Genomic DNA, 21,600 nt, shown 5'->3' on the forward strand with positions numbered 1-21,600 from the left:
TCCTATTTAATTCACACCAAGGATACTTAAAAAAGCAAACAAAAACAAGAAGAAAGTGAACAACCCTGCCATATTACGAGTGTGGTTTGGGGGAAGTTTGGCACAGGGCAAGACACATAAAGTGGGTAGATGTTAACAAGTTCAGCTAGTGTACTTGCTTATGAATAGATGTGGCTTTTAAATGTTAGTCTAGCTATCAGTGCTTCCTGTTTCCTAGACTTAATATTTCTATGGCCTTGTTGATTTTAAAATTCTTTAAAACGACTTTCAGTCATTCTGAAGTACTGCTCACTGTCTTATCAGTCTAGAGCTTAGCTGATGTTTTTACATCTCAGTATGAGTATTTCTGAACGACCCTAAATGTTCAGGCAGTCCTGCCAGTGGACAGTTATTCAAGAAGAATCCTGATGTGTAGAGCTTTTAGGTTATTTCTTGTGCTGATCACTGACCAGTGCCGAAACCCTAGATAGTACTTCATGTGGACTGCCATGTCACTGCTCTGCAAACTCATGTTTCATTAAAATTTCTTGCTTAGAACATGTTCTTCACTTAGAAATTTAAACTCTTGGGGGAAAAAGTTCTTAATTGTAACACATGTAATAGATTTCTTTTTTGCATTAGTGATATATGACGAGGCTTGATGTGCTCAGTGGTATCAGAACCAAATAGCGATGGTTTTTCTTGACTTGATTCAGGTTAAGCTTATGTCTGTGCAGGGTAATGTAGGTGTAACTTTGAGAAGCCCTCTTGTCCCCTTTTTGGTCTCTAATTTTTAGAAAAAAATTCTTCAGATTTATTCATTAGTGGCTCTCTGTCTCAATAAAGAGACAGACTGAAAGAAGAATGCAAGGTGTGTGTTGCATGTGTTTTTACTCGTTGGAAGTATTACTGCTCTGATTCCAATAGACATTGAATCATCTAGTTGATTCAAGTCTGAAAATGCTTCACGTTGGTGTTGATGCTCTTTCTTGGCTACTCATGCTGTGAAATTTATGCATATGTGGAGCATGAATAGAAATGTTTACAAGACATCTCCGAAAACACCAGTTACTACAAAGCAGCTTCACTTTATTCCTCGCAATACTTCAGCATGAGAGTCACAGTTTTGCTTCACAAAGCAGTTCCCATTTATCTGAGAAATTCTAGCTTTGCTAAAAGCATATTCTGTCACGGACTGCCTGTATCTTCTCACAGTGGGTCGCAGCCAAACGGCTGTCGCGACCACGACATATCTCACAATCAGAAGGCTCTTCTAATCTCCAACAGAGAGCTCCAGCTCACCGCTCTCCAGGGGCTCCTACCACTCCGGTCTCCAGGAGGGAACTGCCCCACTCCCTCTTGGGAGTGCCCCGCCTTTAAGCCTCCCATAGGTCACGTGGTCTCCGGCTGACCGCCGTGACTCGCAGCACCTGTCTCGACAAGGCACAGGTGCTTCCCATGTAGCAGCCAGGAACTCCCCCGACAATATTCTACCTAAAGAAAAGATGTCCACCATCACCAACTCGAAATGTTGTTACCTTTTTCAATTTCCCTATATGTTGACACGTTACCTGTTGTGAAGGATAAACAGCTTTAGGATGTAATTCTGGGTGCTATTACTTCTTCTCTCAATTGCACACCTTATTATTTAGACTTTCAGAGGGAGCAGAGGAGTGTTGTTTCTTCTTCTTTTTTTATTTATTTCCTTCCAGCCTTTATTTCTTTTTTTTCCTTTCTTTGCATCTCATCAGTTCTGCTGTGTCCTTTTCAAGAGTAGCTGATGAGGGTGGAACGCAACTTTTCGTAGAACAGGATCTCTTTCTGGAGCAATTATAGTTATTTTAGAACCATTAACATAAATTACTTCAAATAAGCAAGCAAAACAATTTTGCCTTTTTAGGCAATTGATCTGCCATTTACTAGCTGTAAGCACTTTTTTTATAGTTTTCAAGAGTTGTTGTCCATTTAAATTAACTATAATTTTTATCATCCACAGATTTTTGTCTTCAAGCAGTAAATATTACCCCAAAAATTCCATCAGTGAATATCATCAATAAATACTGTAGACTACTAAATTACCTAAGAGTTCCCAGAATAGCAGTGAAAATTACAGTGCTTTAACTAGGGTTTTGTTCTGTGAGTGACAGTGTGATGGAGGAAATGAGAAATGCAGAGACTTTGCAAGCATTCGGTTGTGATAAGCACTGAGACCCTCATACCCTCAACTCAGAGGGCACCCAGTGCTGGGTGTATTGCTGCTGGCTTTGCTGTCAGGGAGGGCGTGCAGGTTCTGGGGAAGGCACTGCGCCTTCTCCTCTGCTGAGTCCCACTGCTGCCTGGTGTTGGGTACGAACACAAAAGGCTAGCTGGGAAAGCTAGCCTGAAAAAGCTTTCCCAGCGGCTATACTTTCTCTTTCTGCTCTGGCTATGCGTAGCATATGGCCTGTTCTCACAGCTTGCCTGGAACAGGACACAGGGATGCACTGGGGAGCTGCCCCAGCGAGGAACAAGTCTAGTCGGGCTGCAGGTGGTACCTGCGCAGCAGCGCTCCTTCATTTCACGTGATAGAGCTTGATCCCACAGGGATCCTCTGTGCTCTGCAGCCTCCCTGGAGTCATACTAGGCTTTTTTACAATTATTTTTACTTTTTTTTAAACTGGCAATCCTTGTTACAGAGACGCAGTCATACGGGACACTAGTTTGCAGCAGCCGTTTGTAGAGGCAGACAGTGCTGGTGGCTTTAGCTGCTGGTGCTTGGGGATCTGGGAACAGTAGGGAAACTGGGCAGCCAGTTTTTCTTCAAACAACTGTGTCTAAGGCAGGAACAAGAATTGAGAGGCTGATAAACAAGCAGAGGCTACAAGGAGACAAAAACGAGCTTCTAATAGCTGGAGGGTTTATGGTGTAAGAGTTTAGGTGATTTATAGTCTACAAACTATTTCTTAGCTTTCCTCCCTCATCCTTTTTAAAGTATGTGTAGAAGGAAAGAAAATCAGAATAGGTACATAAAATGGAAGAGAAGATTGTGGTTTACTACAACAGGAGAAGATAAAAATGTTTTGAATCAATAATACATTGTTCATGGTTGTTTGCAGCTTAATAAAGTGCAGGAACACAGGGCTATTTTTTCAAGACTTTCTTGTGCTTTCGAACGGCAGTATATGTATTTTCTCACTTTTGTATGCATAATCCACGTTAATAAAATGCTGGGCTCTTTCGGTGTCCACTGTTGAACATTTGTGTTCCCTATTATCAAAAATATGACATAATACAGATCGCATTTGATCTGATTTTGATGACTATTTAATCCACTGAAGAAAACTGAAGTCCACAGTTCATACATGTTAAATCAGTTTCACAGTAAATTTTTACTAATTTAGTAATAGACAATGGTAGAGAGCTTCTTTTTGTAATTCTAATATCCAATTCAACTTTAATTTGTAGTAATTTCTCAGGTTTTGTACCCTAAATGTTTTGCTTCTTTGAAATGATTTAATTACTTTACTTTTTAGTGTACATAATGTAGAAAAGCTCTTAAAGGAATGTGAAATAGGAACAAAGTGTTCCAGGGAAGTGAAACCGATTCCTTGATTTATTTGACTGTGAGTGGTCCTACTCAGTTGTTATCCACAGATGAAATATTAAAAGAAAAATCTCAAGCTAAAAATAGATCTTAATGAATTAAATCAGTGCTATAAAAATAAATTATGAAACAACAAAATGTTACCCTGACTGTCTTCTGGTTGCGTTTTATGATTTACCTACTATTTTCCAGGTTTTGAGGTGGGAGTAGGAGGGCTAGAGGAGGAGGTGGTGCTGATTTTGCCCTCTGGAAATTGAATAAATAGTTCCCATGTTTGCTACCACGAATCTATGTGATGTTACGACCTGTCCCACTCCACTTTGTTAAAATGCCTTAACACACCCTTGCCTCAAGCTAGATCTTTCCATTCCCTAAATACACAACTAGCTAAGAATGCTTTCATTTTTTATCTGCCATGTTATTTAATGACTTAATGAATTTCTATGCAGACTATAAATATCGTGTGTTATTTTCTCTTTTGAAAGACCTTTTCTGGAGAAAAAACATTTGTTATGTTCCCCTTCTTCCTACCAGATGTTAGTAAAATAAAAATATCTTCTAAATTATATATAGATATATGCATGGTTGAAGAGAAAGTGTCTAATAGTTACCATCTTTTTTTAAAAACATGCAGCTTGATTCTCACTAAAAGTTCTGCTATGGAAACGTGTCCTGCAGAATTGGCATTTTGCTCCTAACTTTTCAGGCAGCAAAAATAACCTTTAATTTAAGTAATAGTCTCAAGTCTATGGATAGCAGTAATGTCCTTGGTGCATCCAAGTAACACAGCAAAACAAGAAATGTGTTGAGTTCTGCTTAAACTTTCTGGAGTTTTGTGAAGGTAAGAGGTTTGCTTCTGGGTATCCATGAGAATAAAATTCAACGGTGGACGTTTACAAGGCAGGGGAAAAAGTCCAAAACTAAAGAGGAGAAACCAAGACTTGACAAAAAGCAGTAGCTCAGATGTCAGAAAAGAAGGCAGGGAGACATAGGGAGAGGGTAATGAATTTTTAATTTGTAAAACATCTGTTAACAACTTCTTTGTGTGAAGGACAGCAGCAAAAATCTGACTTGGTGCCCAGTGTAAAAAAAAAAAAAAAAAAAAAATCTTGTCTCAAAAGTTAGAGGTTTAGACATTTAGTTGGCTTTTTGTTTTTTGTAAATATTCTTTTTCCCTTATAACATCCTTTTCCTTAAACATACAGGTTAGTTCCACAAAAAGTTCTTGAGACAAGCATCTACCTAGTAAATTCCTAAATCTTGTAAGAACATACAGGTGGTATAATATTTGTTTATTTTTTTTTTCTCAGTACAGCATTGAGCAGATTATTTTGGGCGAGCTGCAGTCTTGAAACGTGACATTGTTCACTTCAGAGAACTCGGTGGTGTCGGGCACCATGCACACAGGGCTCATTTTGATTTTTCTGATCCATTTGGCCAGGCTGAAGGAAAGAGTTTGTTTCTCATTTGGAGCTGTGACTGAGAAAAGCAGCTTCCAGATTTTTGGTTAAGAGTGGATTGGGTTTTTTTCTGGCATTTTCCTTAAATGCCAGAAAAAGGAGCTGTGTTCTTCCAGTAGTGGGGTTTTAACTTGCTTCTCTCATGGCATCTCTTTGATCTCATGTGTTGTCGTAAATCGTGGTGTGTAGTTAGGGACCAAAAGTTAGATGCCTGGGGTCCATGGTGTGAATATGCTTTGGAGCAGGTGGGATTTTTACATGTGGAAATGGAACACTTTTCATCTACAATGGGAAAAGGTGTCAGATTAAGCCATGGTAATTTTTGTCTGATGTACTTAAGAAGTTCTGAAGGAAAGCCATCTGCCAGTGTGTCATTAGAGTTGGTTAGAAGTATATTGCATGAAGCATTCTCAAGTGAGGTCATGCTTCTAAGTATATGGGCAACATTTGTAATCTGTTTTTGAAATAGAGAATTGAATAGTTTTGCCTCAAGTGTCAAGTGTTTATCCAGTGCACTGGGACACAGCTGCCTTTGGAAAGTGTTTTGTGCCAAGACTTCCTACATGTTCACATCAATGTGAGCAGTGCATGGCTGTTTTGTAGCCTTTCATTCTCTGAGATGCTCAAAAATCTCTTCTGATTTCTGTTAAAATATATCCTGATTAGCTTTCCCCTAAGCTATCTTTTGCTTTGTCAAAGTTAGCTGGAATTGATCAGCATATTTAAAACAAATTAGGAAGAACCTTGTGCTGAGCATGACCAAAGCAAGTTCAGGTACTGTAAAAATGAAGAAAAAATACTGGGGGGAAAAAAAAGGTACTGTAAAATATGAAGCTGTACTTGTCATTGTCATCAAGGTTAATCCCTACAGGTATGGGGCAGATAAATTGCCTTTTTTTAAAATTATGTAAGTTGTGTAGGTGTATGTATGTCACATGTCTGAATTTCATACCTACAAGTCTATCAACCTGTTATGTATTTTCAGCCTTAGATGGATACTCAATGAAAGAATACGTATTTTTTTTCAAATTGAACAGTTTTCATTCTGTGATTCTTGTATAGCGGCTTCCACATAAAAGAAACGTGGTGAGACAAAAGCATAATCACAAGACTTGCTTTTGTGCCTCTGGTAGCCATGTGTAAGTGTACATATGTTGTACTTGTTTTTAATGAGTTTGGATCTTCGGTTGTATGTTAAAGTATATTTTTGATCTGCCTCATTCTCCTTGATATCTATTCACTTCTCATGAATTTTCTTTCTACATCAGTTTTAGTGTTTGATACCATTGAAATATACATGTCAAAGAGGAAAATCCGCTAAAGGCAATTTAGAATGACTAGAATATGTTAAATTTTATCTGCAGTGTGGTATTGATTGAATACTAAATTCCTCTTTAGTCTCAATTTTGGCTTAAAAATAAGAAATGTTAAAATATACCAATGAGTATATTAGAGTAACTTTTACTTTCCAGACAGTGAGAAGAACATTTTGTGTATTTTCCCTAATTCTTTGTATACATTTAGCCTTTTTCTGTTCTTTCTTACTTGCATTCTTCTGTGAGAGCTTCAGGTATACTTTTTTCACTTCTTTACCCACTGTGGTTTTTGAAGGATGAAGAGTCCAGTGCTGTTGCGAATTTACTGTATCATTGTTGAAATTTTGCCCAAAAATGAAAACAAATCGTAGCTCAGAACTAGTGTGCTGAGTATTCTGTAACTTCAGTATTGATTTTCAGGATGTTCTTCCTAAATGATACTTGCAAAGCCTTTTCAAGCTGATTTCATGAGGAAAATGTCATCTTGACCTTGCTCAGCTTTCGAAACCATTGCTTCTAAGCTGAATTGAGTGGGAGGCAGGCGTGTTAATTCTGTTCTGCTAAACACTGTTGAAGGAGAAACAGTTGACACAGAGTTGTCACAGCTTCAGAGCTGAAAGCCGTGTTACTGTAGCTTAGCTTTGGACCTTTCTGCTCTCCAAGAAGTGCTGCTTCCTCTGAAGCTGGAAGCTGCTCCTTTTTGCAAGCACAGCAATTGGGTAAACAGGACTAAAGCCATAAGGGACATTATGTGTGATTCAGCCTTTGGATTTGAGCTGTAAAAGATGGGATTATGATTTTTATCTTTTTAGAACAAAATAATAATATAAACTTAATCTCTTTAACTTTTTTTTTGTTTTCTATATAGATGTCCACACTGAAGCAGTGCAAGCAGCACTCGCAAAATACAAAGAGAGAAAAATGCCCATGCCTTCCAAAAGACGGTCTGTTCTTGTGCACTCTTCCGTAGAAACCTACACACCTCCAGGTATCTATTGAGTTAACATCTCTAAATCTTGCCAGGTGAATGTGATAGCAAAATATAAAGAGCAAATGCTTTGTTTTGGTAAGTTGTATGTATGTTGCAATAAACTTCTATATTCGTGGCTGTATTTCCTCATAATCAGGTATTGATTGGATTTGTTCTTTGATTTCTTTCCTCAAGATTTTTAGTGTCTCATCTAGAGATACTGTAGCTGCTAAAGGTACTCTTGAAAGCAATAATGGAGTGAGCAGTTGCCCTTAGTGCATTAAGTATGTTCTCTTACGTAATATCTCACTTGGAAGGAGATAATCTTGGCAAGCATGTCAGAGCTGTAAATACCTTATTTCACGTTGCATGAGATTCTTTTTTTAAGAGTTGAAGAAAATGCCAGACCATTAAGTTGCTGCGTTCGCTTGGAGAACATTCATCAGACGATTTCAACTGTGAGGAGCAATTTAAAGCATTCAGAAAATCATATGCTATAATTGTTCAGATTGTTTAGGTCAGAATGCTTTATTTTTTGGGGGGTGGGGGGGCAGGGGGGATGGGTGGGGAGGAAGTAATCTTCCTGTTGTCTCCCAATGAATTCTCTGGAGGTTAAAAAAAATCTTCCTCCAGATAACATGTTGTGTGAGCAAGCCAAGTGTTTTGAGGCCAATGTCTTGTGTACAAAGAAGAGGAATTTCCCTAAGCTCTTAAGTTCTGAATGATGTGCACTTGTCTTTTCTAATGTGGCCTGGAAGCACATTGACCTCTAGTGCCCTTCTCCAGTTCCGTTTCTTATCTCCCTTCTGTAAAAGAGCAGGTCTGATGTGCTGCTGTCTTGCTTCCTGAGCTATATTGCTTCTCTGTGTTCTTCACACTTAAAGGAAATTCCAGTTTTCTTTGCTAGTCACACACTTTCGTATATTGTTTTTGGGAGTTCGCAGATTATTTCATTAGTTAATAAATTACTTCTGTAATCTTACATATGGTCTTTCTTCACCCTCATTTTTTTTGCCTATAAGATATGTTAAGGTAGCATGTATTTTCATTAGCTTGTTCTTCTAGTACTTGTAGACCCATGAGGGCGGCTTTTGCAGCAGGAAGATTATCATATGCTTGAGTTTTCTTGCACATATGTTGGTTTTGTATATGAAAGTTGTGAATTGCATGAAGTGAAATCCTGGAAAAAATTCATGTATAGCAACCATCTGTATACTGAGACTTTGGGAGAGAGGCCCTGAGGCTTCTGTTTATAGCTCTTCAGAGCAATATTCCTTCTCACTGTCCAAAATAAACTTTGATAGAACTGTCATTGGTATATTTCACATAACATCACTCTGTCCTTTTCTCTCATTCCCCTCGTGTGACAAATCACTATGTGCTCAGTGTGAGGTGTGTCACAACGAGAAAAAAACGTGCATTCCGCCTGAGATTTGGTGTACAAAAAAATAGCTGGCATCCAGAAGCTCTGCTGAGAGTGGAGGGATAGCTAGGCTTTCCTGTCTCCCTTAGCACTTAAAACTAGAAGGAATCTCCTTGCAGATGTGTTTGAGAACACCAAAATATCATTCTCTTTTGAATACCATTGGCAGAGATTCAGAGCAGTCTCTGTGGTTGCTGCTGTGCGCTTTCTGCCTGAGGTCAGGGCTCTGCACGCCGCTTTGAAGGAACGAAGCCTTGAGAGGGTTGAGAGAGTCTAAAAATTGAGATGCTGTGGATAAACTGTTAGGTTATGTCATAAAAGCTGGTCTGCACGCCTTGGCGAGAGCACATGATACCCTGCCCCAGCTGTTCCCAGACCTGCCCCTGAGCCATCAGCCTGTCCTAGACCCATCTCCACAAGCCTGGAGGAGAACAGGGTCCAGCAGCAGGTGGGAACCCAAATTAAGGGCTCAGGAGAAGGTTCACCTTGTCTGGGTCCCTCCTGGGGCTGTCTGCAGAGCCTCAGCCCTCCTGTCTGGGCAGGAAACCCATCAAGACTGGTCAACACTAGAGCATCTGGGTGGAGAGGGTGTGGGACACATTATGGGATGCAGTGCAAAAGAATTTTGTGACTGCATGAGACTTGTTAATGGCATGTTTAAGTGAGAAACTGCAGATGGGGAAAGGGGTAGATTTAGGTGATTTGGGGAGGAACAAGTGTGGGGAAAATAACGGGGTAAGGGGATAAAGAAGGCTGGTCATGTATCCATGGTACACTCGCCTGGCCGTGCCCTGCGCCTGGCTCTGCAGTCTGTCCTCTCCTGTTACACGTGATTCCTAACATCTCTCCTGGGCACAGGGCTCCGTGTTCGGTGCGAGTGTAGTGGCTGAGTTGGCCACTCTGTACAGGCTGATGGAGTGGGACTGCGGCCTCAGGCTCCTGTGTCCAGGTGCCAGCAACCAGGGAGAGCAGGATCCAAGGACCGAGTGCCCAGGCTCAGCTGCTGGAGAGGTGCATGGTGTACGTCTGTGTACATGTGGGACCTCCATCTCCTCACCCAGACGGGGCAGGAGGAGGCCGTGGTGTCTGCCTGTGGTGGTATGAGTGGTTTTGTGTCTTTGTGCTGCTGCAGAGTGCCATCTTCTAACACGCCTGCCCATGTGGTTAGCAGAGAAGACAGGTATACTCATGCTGAGCTTTAGCAGGATGCTAAAGCACCCTGACTAATACATTCTGAAAGAAGAGTTAAATGTTTCTGAGATCTGTTGTTCTGCTGTGAAGGTGACTTGTTATGAGATACCTTTATCTCTGTAAGAGAATAGGCCACTGGATGAATTCTGTATCATAGGAGATGAGGCCATTCAAAAATATTCTGAAGATTTGCTTCAGCTATATCAATTCATAAAAATAATGTCTTTTTATGGACCTGCCTTTATTTGCAAAGCTAGCTCAGCAGGAAAGGTCTGAAATGGCGAAGAACCTGAGTAGCACTGAAGCATCTAGTTTTATTGTCTTGAGACATTAAACCACTGCCTTGAAGTCCTTGTATTGGCAGAAGTTAATGCAATTAAAATCAGGGTTTGTTAATAACTGAAATTTTGTTACAGTTACCATCAGTCATGAGTAAGGAAGCACTGGATTGTAAACGTTAGGTTCAAAACCAACTCCTGACTGGCAGTAATGGACTGCTTTCATCAGTCACTCTTCCAAAAATTTTAATCTACTTTTTTTTTTCATTCCATTGAGTCTCTCGTCCTTCTCATACAGATTTCACGTGATCAGAACTTGAGCTGTAGTCTCAATGCAAGTCTGATCCAAAGGGTGGTGGTTCCTGTGGCCGTCTTGGGTCAGCAACCGGCTGGGAAGAGCCGCAGCCCAGTACGTACCATTCTGCTCACAGCAAGCCGAGAACCACTAATTAACTCTTTAGACTGCCACAGAGCTAGTTACTGATGTTACCTTGCTATTTTTCTGTTGTAATTATGTTTTGATACTAGAATGTTTTTACTACGGATCCTTCATTTTTATACACATTTAATATTTTACATTGCGGGGTGGGGGGGGAGGGTTCCCCTCTCCGCTTATGTAGGACATCTGAAAGCTTAGAAATTTTAGAGACACTTTATTCAACTTGTGTCTGGATAAGGAGTTACTGTCAGAATATGTATTCTTTGAGAAACCTGTTTTTTCTGTAGTTTTATTTCTTACTCTGAAGTGATAATAGATCGCAAATGTGTTTGTGGGCTGTGTGTGGTTTGTTGGGTTTTTTGTTTGGTGGGTTTTGGTTTTTGTTGTTTGTTTTGTGGTTTTGTTTTGTTTTGTTTTTGAAACCTGACTGTTTGTAATCCTATCTGTCGTGGTTTTTTTTTTTTGGACTGAGGGTCGAGACAAGAACCGAAAGGGAGCACCCACCAAACATGGTCTCGGGCAAAACATGACTCAGGCTTTCTTAATAAAACAAAACAATTTATTAACAGTTACTTAACAAAAGACAAAAGGGGACGAAACCGGTTACTTGAGAGGAGAAAAGAGAAAACAAGGCCCGATCTTAAACAACACCTCCCCACCCCCTATTTTCCTTTCGTTCCTGGCTCTGCCTTCCCCCCAGCGGCGCAGGGAGACAGGGAATGGGGGAGTACAGGTCAGTTCATCCATGTTGTTCACTGCCGCTCCTTTCTTAAAGGAGGAGGAGTCTTTACACCATTTTTCCCTTGCTTCGGTGGATCCCCTACTCACGAAGAAAAGTCCCCAAACTTTTCCAAAGTAAGTCCTGCCCGCAGGATTGCAATCCTTCCCCATGGATCGCACCAGTTCGGGCTTTACCAGTCTCGGCCCCTTAGGGAGCTGCTGCCACTCGCGTCGGCGTGGGTCGTCCCACGGTCTCCAGATGCCTCCACGACCTCGTCGTGCATTCCATGCCCCATTATCAACAGTACCTGGTCGCGCATCCCCTGCTCCACGACCTCTCCTGGGCTCAGGCATCTCCTTCCCGACGTGGGTTTCTCCACGGGCCACGAGTGGGTCTCTGCTCCGCCGAGTACACCCTGGCTGCAGGGGGGCCGCCTGCCATCTCACACTGATTTGCAAGGGAAACCTCAGCTCCAATACACCTCCTCCTGCTCCATCTTGGCTGACCCGGTCGTTGTGGTTGTCTTCTCCTAGATATTAATCCTCTCTGGGGAAGCTCGGCCCGCTGGGCACCCCGGGAGCGGGGCGCTTACCGAGTCCCCCATGCGGCTCCCCCGGCGCCATCTTGAGCACATGGCGCCGGCCCGGGCCCGGGCAGCCGCCCGGCCGGGAGCCGGGAGCGAGGGCAGCGCCCTCCTGCTCTCTCCTCGCTCCTGAGCAAAAAGCCCCTTTCCCGCCCCTTTGTCCCAACTTAAATAGGGCAATTCGCAGAGGCGCCGATTTGGCTCAACTCCCCCGGGGGGGGTGTGGGACTCAGATCTGGTGGCACAGGGAGCAAATCCCCTCCCCTGCCACCAGAACACCCCCCCACACATCAAACTATCACACTATCTTGTTCCATATTCCTGGAATTGTTTATTTTTGCTTCCTGCCTAAAAGAAAGGGAATGTTGCAAGCACTAAGGGGCAGTTTTGGCTCCTCTCCAGGAGCAGATGTAGTCAGCAGCCAAAAACTGCAACTATGGCAATAGACCAGAAATAACATACAAGGCACAGACCCAGGAACGGTGATCCACCACAGCTGTATCTTCTCAAAGATAAATTGTTTGTGTGCTTTAATTTAAAATTGTCGTGTTTGACTAGAGATGTTCAAGTAATCATAGATCTACAGTTTTAACTTTGAAAATGCCAGTGAGTTAAACGGGCTTCTTATGAAATGATTTCTGATTTTTGTGGTTTTAAGCTGTTGAAGAGCAATTATTCGGAAGCTATTGGAAATGCTCATATTCTTAAAAGAAGAAAACTAAACACCTAGTAACTGAAATTTACTGCCAAAGATGAGGAAAATATTTTATAATGTAGCTTCAACAAAATTTATATGGAATTGTGTATAGCTGAACAGTTGTGTGTTCAGAGGATTTAAAAAAAAAAAATAACATTGCAGAATTTCTGAGGTAACCCACCCCACTGTCACCCAGGATTTCCATGTCTGGAAAGGACTCTATCGTAATGGACACCCTATCTTTTTCAGAAGCTGTTTTTCAGCTCCCGCTGACTTAATTGGTCTGGCCATTACGTGTGACTTAAAATCGCTTTTCACAAACTGTCTTGATGTGAACTTTATCGGTATACGGGCAACACATTGTATTAGGAGCTTTCCTTTAGTTGCCTGGGGGAGAGGGAGCGGGGAAGCATACAGAGGATCAGTTCTTAAATTGCAGCAATCTCTTTAGGAAGGCAAGATTCTTTTTCTGTGACAAAAAGTTTCTATTTTTCACTCAAAATCATCAGAGATGTATTTTCATGGTATTTAGAAAGACAATTTTTATTTGTTATTGAGTTGATTATATGTGTGGAAGGATTGAGAGCCAAAGGAAAATTTCTGGAAAGTTGTAAATTATTGGAAGGTAATTAAAACAGGAGCCTTTTGTCAGACTTCTAACAGCAACAAATATACATCCAGAATGAAAAGATGCTTTACTAAGCATTTCTATGCAGTACTTGTTAATATCAGTTCATGTGGTTGAAATCTGTGCTTTTAAATTCCTTTTAATTATTCTCATGTTAATGAAACTACTCTTTCATTGAGCTTTATAGCACTGTGCTTTTTTTACTAATCAGTTCTCTAAAAATTGTCAAAAAAAAATCAAAAAGTGAAGAATTTCCCCTCAAAAAGTAATTAAAAAAAAAAAAAAGCCAACAAAAAATGTGATGGAGTTTATTCGGGTGGGATGAGGTGGAGTTTACCTGTTCAGAACAGAAATATTCTTTCAGTGGAATGGGTACGATATGCTCGCTGAGGATGGTTAGTGAGTGTACTAGGTACCTTAGGTAGAAGCCTTTTCTTTTTGAGTCTTAACTTCATCCCAAATACAGGAGGTAAACAAAACTTTACTTCAAGTGTGTTCTAGCTGTAATGTGTAGCGGTTATTGTGTTAACCTGAAAAATGGCAATGAGCAGAATTTCTGCATGTGAATATACCATATGCTTGATACATGTGTCTCATGTGTAGCACATGAGAATGCTATGTGAAGAACATGAAAAAACTTCATGTTCCCGTCTGTTGGGTCATTCCCACATTACATGCCTGTCATCGTTATTTTAATCACAGACACATCGTCAGCATCAGAAGATGAGGGCTCGTTACGTCGGCAAGGGCGGATCACCTCCACTCCGTTCCAGAGCCATTCCAACGTAGAGCCCTGGCTTAACCGGGTTATTCAGGGCTCCTCCACCTCATCCTCTGCATCCTCCACCTCATCTCATCCAGGAGGGAAACCTGCTGCTGCTTCCAATACCGCTACTGCCACCGCTGCTGCCACTGTGCTTGCAGATCTCATGGCACACACCCACCTAGGTCAGTAAAGAACTGCCTGTGTGGTTGGAATAAAATCAAATTAAAAATCCCAAAGCAGGGCTAAACACAAAAGTCTTCACCAGAAGATACCTATAAGTAGCTTTAAAATGTACAGTCCACAGACCAGGTATGTATGATGTGTGTGTGTTTAATTTAAACCAGACCAGTTGTTCATGAGATCTGAACATGCGTTCTTCTTGGCAAAACGCTTGGTTTATCAAGAAACTAAGTTCAATTTTACTGGGTTCAAAAGCAGAATTTCAAAGGGATCATATTTTTGGTGCATGTTTTCCAATCTGCATGTATTTATCCTCGACAATATCAGGTTATGGATTTCAAATGTGACTCAATTGGTAAACACCCAAAAGACTAGAAAAACATCCAGAATTGTTTGGAAAGTTATGAAATCAGAGGTACTGGCAAAGCTAGATTTCAAGCTGAAATGTGATTTTTTTTTTTTTCCCCTTTAATTAAAATTTAAGTCATGAATAGTCCTTTATTGTGAAACTAGAGTGAAAACGTAGAAGCACTGCTAAGCTGAAATGTAAATGTGAATTTTGTCTCAATTTCTGTAATGCTGAAGGTCCAGAACTTCAGGTTACATTTTTGGTCCTAAAATACAGAGCACTAGTCTTGTGCTTTTGAAAGGTTTGGTAGGGAGGGAGAAAGGCAGTCCTTCCACTGTGAAAATAATTATTACAATGTTTTTATATGCTGCAGTGAGGACTGGTAGTGGATTTATGTGCGTGGAGCAGGACCGCACTAATGTTAAACAATGGGAAAGGACCTAGAGGAGAAACAATCACTTTGTATTTAAAGTATTTCCCCCCCCCCCCCAGTAATTTAGAAAACTGAAGTGAAGAATGACGTTTGTTTTTCACCTGTGTGCTACAGTGTGAACTTCTTGTGCTTCTGGTAATATGCGATAAGTAACACACACATTGTTCCTGGACATTTCCGGTTTTGGCAGTTTTAGTGCTCTGCTTACCTGACTTTTTGTTGATCTGTGACTATAAGCCTACATACACTGTACAAACAATTTTTCCTAATTTGTTACAGAGAACAGGTTAGGTCAAATGAGGAAAACACACTGAAGCGCTTTAGATTTAAATTGAGTATACAGGCTTCTCTCTAATTAACATGATAGTTTAAGGCACAAATATATTTTGCAAATACCTGTTCATTTAGCTGGCCTAGCTGTTAGGTTCAGATTTTGTTGAAAGCCTGATCACGCATCCTTTCGACTTCTCTGTTGGATGATACAGACAGTTCGCTGTTCTCCTAGGCGTGGGGCAGCTAATCATGGTTGATTCTCCATTCTTAGCTGGTTTGCCCTCTGAGTTCCTTCTGCCTTATACTGAGCTTGAGGCATCAACATCAGTTTATAGTAGCTACAGGCTTCAAAATGCAACCAATGCTTGTAGTTTGTGACCAGGACTTTTACTGCTTCCCATTCCTAAAGCACATTGTGAAACCGGGAAAGGAGTATGAACAAGCTAGAGGCTCTCTGAAAGAGGATCCTCTGGGTCTTCTGTGTGGCTTGGGTGCTGGACCTGAGATGGAAAGAACTAGTAGCTTGCTTTGTGTTCTAGAAGGCTCTTTAGATGTCAGAGAGTCTGGGAAGGGTTGTCTTTATCTTTCCTACTTGCTTTTGCTCCCTGCTCTGTTTTGTATGGCAATCTCTTAGTTGTGGAAGCTAAGCACAGAGAGGAGCTCTGATATATAAGCTTTTACAAGGCGAAATGTTTTTCCCCAGGTCTGCTTCGTGCTGTTGCCTTAGTTCCTGCACATTGAAACGTTGGATTTTGTTTTGTGCCTTACAGAGTTATGGGTAGCATTCAGCTTGGTTTATTTTTCTGCACTTCATCAGTACTTCATCCATAAACATAGAAAGATTTGCCTCCTCGGTTAACTTTTGTGGCTTTATTGCAAGTGAAATTTTTCCTGTTTCTACAAAACATAACTATCTCATTGCCTTTAAGGAAATCTAAATTTTAATCTTCCTGTTTCCAGGCTTATTATAAATGGGAAATTTCAATTTTGTTTTGTTTTTTTTTGTTCTTTTTTTTTTTTTTTTTTTTACTTAGTGGATATAAGTAAGATGGAATATGTCTGCACCTTGCTTTGAAGGCATTATGGATTCATAGGAATCATGTTTTAACTCCTTAAAATTAACCAATAAACTTGGAAGGTTAGCCATAATTGTGTGATTGAGATTCTTAATATAGCTGTAAAAACTTGCAAGATAAGCAAAATATAATGATCTGTCCATCAGGAGCATTTAATCATCAAAATTGTAGACAAAATCAAGGCCTTCTTAACAGTTCAAAGTTCAGCATTCAAGTAGCTAAATGTTGGACTGCATGCAGTAGAACAGTTTGAAATTTCATTACAGGAAATATATATGCATTTATAGTATCTATCAAGAAGGAAGGTCAGGGATCGTTAAGAGCTGATCTACTAAAAATGTTTAGAAAGGTAAAATTTCCAGTGCCTTTGACAAAAAATTAAATATGTTTTGGCATAAGAGTAATCTTCATAATTTCTGAAATGCTTGCCATATTCCGTCAATTTTCATTTCTAGCTCGGTAACATTCATGCATGTCCAGTAACAATTCAGTTGTGGCATTTTTCATGTTAAAATAATTCATCAGTATTCTTTTGTGTAGTCTTCCTTGCACAAGAGAATATGAAAACTTGCTCAGTTCTTACATTGAAAACTTTTTTTGTTATCAATAAATACTGATATACTTCCATAATGGATGTCTTTGATTTGTCCTAGAGCGTAGAAGAGTTTAATTTCTCAGTTTATGTACTGACATCAGCAATATAAAAAGCATCTTACATATTTTAAATACTATGCCTTATTAAAGTATTATGTATTTTGACTATGTACTAAACAACTATTCACAATTTTGAGATGTTGGAGAATTTAAATTTTGCAGATTGTTCCTTTGCAGCTCATCTTCTCCAGCTTGCATTTTGAATGAGATCGTACTAAGTTCCCAAGCAGCAGACTGCAATGTTGGAACTGCAAAGTTACAGCATTGAATGAAGTCAGATAAGAACATGCATTGCTCTTAAGCTGCTTGTCTTTCACCTATAAAAGCAAAGACAACATCTACATGTTGTTTGTGGGGATTTTTTTCTTTAGTGTAATATTTTTTTTTTAAGTGAGTAAGGCTAGCAGTGTGTCTAGGTTATTTTCAAGATCATCGTTGCAACTGTGGAGTATTTTCCAACTTGGTTCTTGTTGAGTAACTGGGAAAATGGATTATTATGGAATTTGACCCACTATTTATTAAAAGACTTAAAAGTACAATTCCTTTTCTTAAGAGGAAGCAGGGTTACAAGAGTAGGTGTTTTGAACTCTGTAAGCAGTTTTACAGGAGCTGTGAGTGTGAAGTGTGTAAGAAACAGTTTCAAAGAGTTTATTGAACAGGAAATACAGGAATGAAGTAGTGGCTTGTGAATCCTATTTTGTGTTCTGACTTGGTTGGTGCTCTCTTTTTTGTTTTATTGTTCTAATACAATAATAAACTCCTTTTAAATGTCTATTTTGGTCGAGTGGTTTCCTAGAGACAAAACAATCATACACAGCAATCTCTAGGTCTAACCTGACTTCCTTCTAGATAGGGACTTTTCTAAAGTGTTTGAGTCTTCACTCAGATTCCTCCCTAGAGACTACTTTCTCTACAGTGCCTAGCTTTTAATTTTCTGTATTGTATCCCATACCTTTTTTCTTGGGCCACTGTTCTCTCTTGCACTTATCTCTGTCTTCTAGTCAGTAATGGAAAGGTGCTTCAGTCTAAATCCAGTTAAATTTATTCATGAAGTCACAATTCTGTTCAGACTTTTTTTTTTGACTCCTCACCACTTCTCTTTCTCTACTTTGCCATAGTGTCTCTAGATGATATAGGCTAATTTTATGGATTCTCATGGACATATTTTAATAAAATGCCTAAATAATTGATTAAGCTAATGTGATTTTTGTCTGAGCGTAAGTCTTGAACTTATCCTTCTACATACGTAGAAAAAAAATTTGCCAAATTTTGCCTTCTCAAGGCAGACTTGGGACAGTCAGTTCTCTGCTGTATGTAAGATGAAACAGCCGTGGACAGCAGAGAAGTTGTTCGGAAGGACCCGTGCCATTTCCGTTCTGTGGTGAGGGACATTGATTTGCGTGAAACTTGGCTCTGAGATGCTTGTAAGAGATCTGAATGCTGTAGATTAGCACCTCCATATATAGCTATATTCTGTGCTTGTTTTCAGTTGAGAATGATTGTTAATGGGTTTTTTGTTTCTTCTCTGAGCATTCTCATTTTTTTGTGTGATTTCTTTGAGCTGTTCCCAAGTATGCTCTTCCATAAACATTCCCAAATAGCTTGTTCCATGTGTTATTTTCTGAGCCTCTAATTGCAGAGCTTTTGTATTTCAAATATCTGCCTCATGAGTGTGGGCAGGAGATTGCTTTTTCCCTTCAGGAATATGCATCCATTCAGCATTTCAACTTCTGAAATTTTATGCATAGCTTCTCACCTGCATGCTGCGTGAAGTCATGTTTTCAGACTGCAGTAAGGAAGAAAACCCAACCAAAACCAACTCCAAAATTATATATGACACAGTGAGAACTTTTCCATTTACTCTGGATACATGTATCCTGTATAGTGGTTATTCAGATCAGTTTTACACATAGTTGTCACCTTTTCTTTCTACTGGTTCTAACTCAGGCATTTGTCAGAGACGTTAAGTGATACTTTGCTCTCCTCGTACCTTACCCACATGAAAGGAATTTGTGGTCTTTGGTTCGTAGCCAACAAGACAGGTCTCTGCAATACAAAAATTGGCATTGCAGTGATGACCATTGGAAAGTATGGGAATGGATTTAATTTTTTCTTCTGGTGTTCCTTCTAAAACCACTTCAGGCTGCACTGGTGGCTTGTATGTCAGCTCTGGAAATCTGTGAACAGAGCCATGAGCACTTGTTATTTTAGTGCTAATCACTTCCTCAAAATGAGTGGAGTAATATATGTATTTCACAGCACTGCCTAGATCTCCCTGTGCTTTGAGTTCTTTCTGCAGAATTTGTGGCATGCTGAGGTCCTTCCAGGGGTATCACTGCAGAGCTGCATGACCCCAAGCAGTGCAGCACCATGTTCTTAAGCTCTTTCCTGTTGCACTGCTATTTTTACTCATCAGGATTCTGAATACTTCAGGCCTCTCATTTGAACACTTCTACCAGATACTGCCATTTCCTGTGATTCCATTCAAAACCACTCCATCTAGGTCACAGTTTTGGAATGACGATATTCCCTAAGCATTGTTCTGCAGCAAGGAAACATGGTGCAGTTCCAGGCAAAGCAGGCTTTTTGCTTCAAGGTTGTTACAAGGTGTTACAAGGCTCTGAGTATATGAGGATTTGAGAATTGCCCTTCCTTCCCTATATAAATATACATTATAAAACATTTGGGTTACAATTTGATCAGAGAAATCAGAGTTTTGTTAAAAACACATGAGAAAACAGCAAGCATGCTGTAAGAAGCTACTTTGGATATATTGATCCTTAAAATGACTGATGAGCTCCCATGTCTGTCTTCCATTTCTACAGATAACCACTCTGCACCTCCAGATGTAACCACTGGCCTGGTGGAACATTTACATCATGAGCATCCACAGTTAGCATCAGTACGAGGAGTTCCCAGAGGCTACAACAGCAGCATTTTGGAAACTGCAGATGGTGATTGTGCTATAAACCTCTTACCTTTCAATGTGTGTCCCTTTTTCTGAATGAGTGCGTAGCAGAGCTTGACACTCGTTGTGTGCTATGTGCCTGGCTCCTCCAAAGCTTTGCAGTGGTGTGGTGTATCGGTTGGCCTGTCATAGGAGAGGAAACTGTACTGTATTTCCCATGTTCTGCTGGTGGGAGCAATGTCCCCATTTCTGTATATTTCTATACTAAACGGCAAGGTAAACCCTTTAGTCTCACAATTTTAATCTTATAGTGCCTCAGAACTTTAAATCTAAATAAATAGAAACAAACATACACATTTATATTACATTTTTAAAAATATATCACCTTTACAAATGCAAATCAGAATTCAACATGGGTTTGTGTTGTGATTATTTTTTGCTAGCCCTGTAAAATGTCGAAAGCTTCACTTATTTTTTTCCAAGCATTCTCTCACTTTCAGAACTGAATGAATGTTAAGGTGTAGCAAATACCTAGACTTTTGAAGAAAAGAATGTTTTTCAGGTTTGTATTGGAATCACATCAAGGAGTCAGCAGTTTGAAAAACTAAATTAAAGTCTGAGAAGGTATATGCATCAGCCAGGTAGCTAGGGAACAGCATTGTTTTAAAACAAGTCAGTCCATGGTTGAAACTGTAACTGAATAAAGCTTTTTCTTTCCAAACAAGCTGCTCATCTTGAATCACTCTTCCACCTAAACGCTGTGCTGATCTTAGCATGATGTTGTCAGCAATGTGGTAGCATGATTTTAGTGTATGTTTATTAATATATGGTAAGTAATAAATCTTTTCTGTTTGGCAGGTGTCCCAGTGAATAGCAGAGTGTCATCTAAAATCCAGCAGCTTCTAAATACCTTGAAAAGACCAAAACGCCCACCTTTGAAAGAGTTTTTTGTTGATGATTTTGAAGAACTGCTAGAAGGTTAATTTTCTTTCAAATACGTTTTTCACTCGTAGTGTAAGCGGCACACAAAAGCCAGTGTTCTCTTTTTCTCTTCTCAATAGAAAACAAATCATGGTGAAGTTGTTATATTGGAGAGAGAAAGGTCATATGCTATGACAAGTGAAACGTAATCTTCAATTCAACCCTGCTACTCAGTGTACTACTTCTCTGCTCTCCTCTCCTCCCTCACTTTGGAAACTCTTCTGATTCAGCCCAATTTGAACCAGTGTGATGAGCTAGTGAATACTAAAGACAGTGATTTACAGACATTTGGAGAAGTTCTATTCACATTTTTGTCAAGAACTTATTGGTGCATCCAGAAATTGTCATGTTTGGTGGTGATCCCATGGTCACTTTTTGCCTCAGAGATTCTAAACTCTGCCCTGTGGTAATCAGCGAATTTATAGAGGGTACTCTCTGGAGTAAGTCGGGGCGTAGCCTAAGTGTAACTGATAGTACAGTGGACCTCTGGAAGCCTCTGTCCAACCTCCTGTTCAAAGCAGGTCTGACTAGCTCAGGCTGCTCAGAGCTGTGTCCAGTCCAATTCAGAGCATCTCCGAACATGGAGATTCCATGGCCTCCCTGGCCCTTCACATTCAACTGCTTGTCTGTAAGCACCCCCACGTTCTGCTCTGAAAAGCTGCTTTATAGCTGGTCAGTTTGATGAAAAAAGTTACTTGCTAGTAACTGGAAT

At 40.1% G+C, this 21,600-nt stretch overlaps 1 protein-coding gene across 3 annotated transcripts in view; it reads left to right on the plus strand.

The window, feature by feature from the left end:
• DIP2A (DIP2 acetate--CoA ligase A) overlaps positions 1-21,600 on the plus strand; it is a 138,795-nt gene that overhangs the window by 54,455 nt on the left and 62,740 nt on the right. For 2 of the 3 annotated variants that reach the window (XM_086616101.1, XM_086616102.1), the window contains exons 4-7: positions 7,207-7,326; positions 13,971-14,216; positions 19,825-19,953; positions 20,766-20,885. In XM_086616101.1, the coding sequence (XP_086472227.1) occupies positions 7,207-7,326; positions 13,971-14,216; positions 19,825-19,953; positions 20,766-20,885 (615 nt within the window). Of the gene's footprint in view, positions 1-7,206; positions 7,327-13,970; positions 14,217-19,824; positions 19,954-20,765; positions 20,886-21,600 lie in introns of those variants that run through there. The other variant, XM_086616103.1, reaches the window with a different exon arrangement.

This window comes from Tauraco erythrolophus, chromosome 8 (assembly GCF_009769465.1).
Source record: "Tauraco erythrolophus isolate bTauEry1 chromosome 8, bTauEry1.pri, whole genome shotgun sequence".
Lineage (NCBI taxonomy): Eukaryota > Metazoa > Chordata > Aves > Musophagiformes > Musophagidae > Tauraco > Tauraco erythrolophus.